Source organism: Equus quagga, chromosome 3 (genome assembly GCF_021613505.1).
Source record: "Equus quagga isolate Etosha38 chromosome 3, UCLA_HA_Equagga_1.0, whole genome shotgun sequence".
Lineage (NCBI taxonomy): Eukaryota > Metazoa > Chordata > Mammalia > Perissodactyla > Equidae > Equus > Equus quagga.
The window spans coordinates 116,150,089-116,156,516 of NC_060269.1; the positions used below are offsets into that span (position 1 = coordinate 116,150,089).

The following is a 6,428-nucleotide window of genomic DNA, read 5'->3' on the forward strand; positions in this document are numbered from 1 at the left end:
ACCCCCACCGCTCGGTTGGCCGGCCTCCTTCATGACTCTGGTCTTAACTAGAATTCCTCCCCTTGCCATCACGTCCACCAAGGAGGAAAATGGCTTCCTGCTGTTGCGGGTCCTCAGCAACCCTCCTTTGTTCCTTTAACCCTCGCAGGTAGTCCCTTTATGAAAGCCTCTTCAATTAGACCATCTTTGTTGAATTTGGTTTCCTGTCAGGACCCTGAAGTGATAACATTTCCTTACCTGGGTCTCCTCTTCTATAAGGAGAAATATCATGAAAATCAAAAAGAGCAACAAACAGCAGGACCCCTTCCACTCCAGACGACACCCAAAGGCAGGTTAGTGACGCAACCATCGGTTTCTTGTGAGTAGACTATTGTAAACCCAACCCTTAGGAGACAGTACCAGGTAGTGGAATAGCCAGATCCGAAGTCAGTTTCACCTCCGTCAACTCCTGACTGTGCAATCTTCTAGAATAACGATAATTAACGACTGGACATTTATAGCATGTGCTAGGCTCTGCGCTAAGTATTTACAGGGGTCATCTCTCTTATTCCTCACACAACCCATGTCCTACGAAATTAACACTATGTCTACTCCCCACTTACAAATGCAAAAACAAGAAAAAACTCCTGAAACTCAGAAAGTTACGTAATTGCCTATGGTCATGAAAGTAGCAAACAGCAGAGTGAACGTAGACCCAAGCAGTCTGGCTCCAAACGTAGCTGTCTAACCACCGAGTGTTGTACCTTTCTCCCAAGGTACCGCTCAGCCTCTCCTTCTTGATCAGCAAAATTGTACTTTTAACCACTTCTCGGAGTTGTTAGGATTAAATGAGATCAGGCACAGAGCACCTAGTGCCCTCGATACTTAACGCAACGTAATTCGCTTTACACGCCCGACGTACTTATGAGATGCTGTCTGCGCCAGAACAATGGGTCCTCCCAAGCGTTACTAACCCCCCCCAAAATCAGGTTCCTAGGAGGGCGCCCCTCCCAAGCCGGAGGAGTGCTTGTTTCATAATGAACAGCGAGATTCTAGCCATTTCCCAAGCGTTGGTCTGGGAATTCTGATTTTAAGCATACAGCTCCGAGAGAATTACACCAATAATTGTTCTTGGGACATTTTGCTAAGTGAGCACATGGGACTCGAGTTTGATGGTTTTCGCCAAATCCCAAATGACCACCAAGGCCACTTGTGCCGGGCCAACGCAAGCAGCGTCTACTGCCCTGTGTGCTCACCTACAGCTGCGGGGGACGGGGGGCGGAGGAACGGGGACGGGTGCCCTGTCTTCCTGAAAGTCAAAGTTCAGTACTAAATCTTATTAAGTTAAACTTAAAGGTCGCGGGTGGGAGTACTAGGGGGCGGTACCAGCCGCGCCGGTCCCAAGCCGGCGGCACGTGGAGAATTCGCGACCCGTGGGCGCAATCCGAGGGTAGCTTGGCCGCCGGGGAAGCACCGGCTCCCGCACCGGCTCCCGCACCCGCCTCGCCAAAGCCTCAGGTTTGGAACCTCAATCTGAGTCTCTTGTTTTTTTCCTTCCGTAGCAAAATTCCCAGGGGACGATAAGCATCTCTATTCTGGGCACCGGGCGCGCTTTTCTCCCTCCCGGGCCAAGCGCCGCGGCCCGGGGCAGGGCCATGCGGAGCGGGCACCCGCGAACGCGCGGCGAGGGCGGCCTCGGCTTACCCAGGACGGTCTCCAGGAGGACTTCTCGCCACAGGGAGCCCATGGCCGCGCGTGGAGCGGCGCTTTCTAGGAAAGCAGCGCGCGCCTCCTCGCGCGTACACCGCGCGCCCCGGCAGCCCCGCGTCCTCCCGGCCTGCGTCTGCGCCGCGCGTCCCCTAGCCGAGCCCGTCGCTGCCGCCGCCGCCCATGTGCCGAGGCGAGGGTGGTGCCCGGCGCGTCGGCCTCCGCCCCGCCACACCCCGTCCAGCCCGCCAGGCTCCGCGCCGCCTGTGCGCGCTCCCCCGCCGCAGGCGCCTCGGGTCTCTGAGCCGCCGTCGCCACTGCGCGCTGCAGAGGACAAGTGTCCCGGCGCAGGGAGCTGGGGGCCTCGGGCCCCGCGGTCGGGCAAAACCCAGGGTGCCCTGCCCGCTCGCCGAGCAGCCCCGGGATGGACGCTGCCAGCGCCCAGGAGGGCGGAAACAAGCGCAACTTTGGCCTGGTCGTGCGCATGTTTTGGCGAGGCCACGGGAGCGCGCTGCGAGGAGACAGAGGGAGACCCGAGGGGCAGCCCCAGCTGCAGAGGGGCGGTGAGGCCGGCTGTGGCGCTCTGGGCGAACAGGACCCTGGCATTCCTAAGGCCTGGGCGACGCTCCGGAGACGAGCGGGCCTGGGCAAGAATCGCGTGACTGCGCGCCTCCTTCTCAGCTTTGGTAGGAAACAAATTGCATTCTGGAAAGGTGGTCAAAAACATCTAGAGGCTACAGGACTTTCTGTGGCTTTTAGAGACGTCGCAACGCTTGGTCAAGGGAGAGAAAATAATTGATGCGAGTGGAAATTTTGCCCTTCTCAACTTTAGCGATGATCATCTTTGAGCATGCTCGTCCCTAAGGAGAAGGGGAGAGACGTTCTAGTTAACAATGGAGCGAGTGAACTAGGCCTGTTATTTCTCGCTCAAATATTGCCATACCCAAGAATGTCTTGAACTTTTTTAGAACCTTCTCAAAGGAATTTAGCTTAATTCACTTTGATTTTTTTGGGAGAGTTTATCATTTATCACTTTTGGAAAGTTTACTCTAAAGCAAACGATGAGTTGCCTAAAAGTATAGGAATCGCTAGGAGCAATTATTGCTATAAGCCCACAACAGTTTTGAGCAGAGTTCCAAGTCACTTAATTACTTACTAGTACTCTTTGTCACAGGATAGACATATAGATCATTGGAACAGAACTGAGAGTCCAAAAATAAACAGTCTCATTTAGGGTCAAATGATTTTCAACAAGCTTGCCAAGACAATTACGTGGGGAAAAGGATAGTCTTCAACAAATGGTTCTAGGACAACTGAATATTCCCATGAAAAAGAAGAAAATATGACCCCCATCTCACAGCATATACAAAAATTAACTCAAAATGGATTTAAGACCTAAATGTAAGAGATAAAACTATAAAAATCTTAGAAGAAAACAGGAGTAAATCTTCATGATGTTTAGTTAGGCAATGAGTTCTTGGCAACAAAACCAAAAGCACAAGTTTCAAAAGAAATAATAGATAAATTGGAATTTCTTAAAATTAAAGGCTTTTGTGCTTCAAAGGACACTCTCGAGGAAGTGAAAAGACAAAGCACAGAATGGGAGAACATATTTTTAAATCGTACATCTGGTAATGAACTGGTACCAAAATATATTTAAAAAAATTAGAATTCATCATGAGCCATCACTTGCAGGAAACTAGCTTCACAAAAGAAGCCTACAAGAAGTACAACCAAGATTCCGTGAAATCAATCAAAGGCAAACTTGAAGAACAGAGACCAGAAAGAGTAAAACCTTTTGTGACAGGGGCTGCGGAACCAATGAAGCCCATCCTTGCTAATTTCAAAAACTGCCAGTTCTTTGCTGGTGAAAACATGAATCCAGATGGCATGGCTGCTCTGCTGGACTGCTGTGTGGATGGTGTAACGCCATATATGATTTTCTTGAAGGATGGTTTAGAAATGGAAAAATGTTAACAAATTTGGCTATAACTTTGGATCTGCACCTGTCGTAACTGGCTGCTGCTTTCATCCACACAACACCAGGACTTAGACAAAGGGGACTGATGTCATCTTGAGCTCTTCATTTATTTTGACCTTAATTTATTTGGAGCAGAGACATTGTTTTTAAGGAAAAAGCATGTCATGTAGGTTTTCCAAAAATAAAATGCTTTTAAACTCAAAAAAATTACAGTTCAATAATAAAGAGACAATTAAAAGGTGAACAAAGGATTGGATAGACCTTTCTCCAAAAAAAATATACAAGTAGCAAATAAGCACAAGAAAAGATATTCAATATCATTTCATTAGGGAAGTACAAATTAAAACCACAAAGAGATACCACTTCACACTCACTGAGATGGCTGTAATCAAAAAGTCAGATAATAACAAGTGTTCACAGGATGTGGAGAAAATGGAACCCTCCAATGTTGCTGGTGGAAATGTAAAGTGGTGTAGCCACTTTGGGAAACAGTCTCTTGTTCCTCAGATGATTAAACATGGAGTTACTCTGTGACCAACAATTCTACTCCTAGGAATATATACCAAAGAGAAATGAAAACGCACAGAATTTGTGCACAAATGTTCATAGAGGCATTACTCACAATAGCCAAAAAGTGGAAACAACCCAAATGTGCAACAACTGATGAATGGATAAACAAAATGTGGTGTATCCATACAATAGAATATGATTCAACAATAAAAAGAATGAAGTACTGATATATGCTACAACATGGATGAACCTTGAAAACATTTTACTAGGTGAAAGAAGCCAGTCACAAAATAAATCACATGTTGTATGATTGCATTTATATGAAATATTCTGAATAAGCAAACTTATAGTGCCTGAGAGTAGATTAGTGTTTGCTTGGGGCTGGGGGCACAAATGGTGAGGGAAAGGGGTTAATTGCCATTAACGGTTATATAGTTTTTTTTAAGGGGGATGAAAATGTTCTAAAATTAGATTGTGGCATTGGTTGCACAACTCTGTGAATATACTAAAAGCATTGCATTGCACATGCTAAATGGGGAAGGCAGTTTAAAACATGAGTAGTTATATTTTGTAAAAAACTTTTTGGCTGGGTTCCAGTTTTTTAGTATCAGACATTCTTCAACGTGTGAAAGACTTCAGTGACTAAAAACATCAGACGCTGCATTTTCCTTCCTCTTTGCCCACGTCGGTTTACTTTCCCTGCACCCGTATGAAAAGCATCTAATTCAGTGCTGTGTGTGCCCAGTGGGTGCTCTGTAAAGTTTGTCCCTTTTTGAAGCTAAGTGCTAAGAAAACCTTTGCTCCTACCGAGGATGCAGTGTGCTTTCTCTTCCACTCAGAGCTCAATTTTTAGTCTTTGTGGGTTTTTTTCTCTTTAACAGTTTGATCATAGCTAACTGCAAGGAATCTGGAAAATGCGGTCTAGCTGTGAGCCCAGAAAGGAAAGAAACCAAGTTTTGGTGAGCAGCTGTCCGTCTCTGCTATTAAAACCTACTGTGTACATAGTGCTGTTTTGAGGTTTAAATAGATCAAATACTAAGGTGCTCGGCACGTCACCTATGGTATTCACAGTATTCAGCAAATGGTAACTGGCATTATTATTTGTATACCCCTCATAATGTTGGCCTTGTGCTCAGCGTATGGTAGGTAAGTACGTGTTTGGCCATTACATCAATAGCCTCTCCATCCTGAGATCATTTTAATTGCCTTCTCTGGTCTTTCTCTAACTCATTCTGACTTTTTCCCAACTGCCCAAACAAAAGTCGCACTCAGTGTGCCAGGGGAAATTTCATCAGAGGTTTTTTTCACCTCCCCTGCTACGAAAGAATAATAATGTTTCAATTGTGTGTGCAATAATTTTTCTGATTTACCATTTTGTCCCTCTGTGACACATTGTGGGAAAATTTACCATGGTCCCTGATCCTTTCCTGTGTAGCTTGTAAGTTTGAATTATTATTCCCATAACCAGTTAATCATGAAGTTGCTTTTTTTTTCCTTATTTATTTATTTATTTTTATTATTATTTTTTTATTGAGTTATTGATAGGTTACAATCTTGTGAAATTTCAATTGTACATTAATGTTTGTCAGTCATGTTGTAGGTGCACCACTTCACCCTTTGTGCCCACCCCCCACCCCACATTTCCCCTGGTATCCACTAAACTGTTCTTGGTCCATAGTTTTAAATTCCTCATATGAGTGGAGTCATACACAGATTATCTTTCTCTCGCTGGCTTATTTCACTTAACATAATTCTCTCAAGGGCCATCCATGTTATTGCAAATGGAATGATTTTGTTCTGTTTTGCAGCTGAGTAGTATTCCATTGTATATATGTACCACATCTTCTTTATCCATTCGTCTGTTGATGGGCACTTAGGTTGCTTCCACGTCTTGGCTATTGTAAACAGTGCTGCAATAAACATTGGGGTGCACAGGACTTTTGGGATTCCTGACTTCAGGCTCTTTGGATAAATACCCAGTAGTGGGATGGCTGGATCGTATGGTAGTTCTATTTTTAGTTTTTTGAGGAATCTCCATACTTTTTTTGCATAGTGGCTGCACCAGTTTGCATTCCCACCAGCAGTGTATGAGGGTTCCTTTTCATGAAGTTGCTTTTAATATTATTCACAAATATCATAAGTCCAATAGAATGCTCATATGAGCTTTTACTTACCTTACTTTCCGTTTAATTTCATTGCTACTTAATTACAATTACTGTATAATTTTACCTGTTACATGAAGGATCTGAGT

The 6,428-nt window shown here is 45.1% G+C and overlaps 1 protein-coding gene across 2 annotated transcripts in view; it reads right to left on the reverse strand.

Annotated features, from left to right (window-relative positions):
- Positions 1-1,762, reverse strand: part of LOC124236620 (PGAP2-interacting protein) — a 53,600-nt gene extending 51,838 nt beyond the window's left edge. The window contains exon 1 of one of the 2 annotated variants that reach the window (XM_046655539.1): positions 1,684-1,762. In XM_046655539.1, coding sequence (XP_046511495.1) covers positions 1,684-1,726 — 43 coding nt within the window. In that variant the 5' untranslated portion in view covers positions 1,727-1,762. Of the gene's footprint in view, positions 1-237; positions 431-1,683 lie in introns of those variants that run through there. The other variant, XM_046655538.1, reaches the window with a different exon arrangement.
- Positions 1,763-6,428: the final 4,666 nt, after the last annotated feature.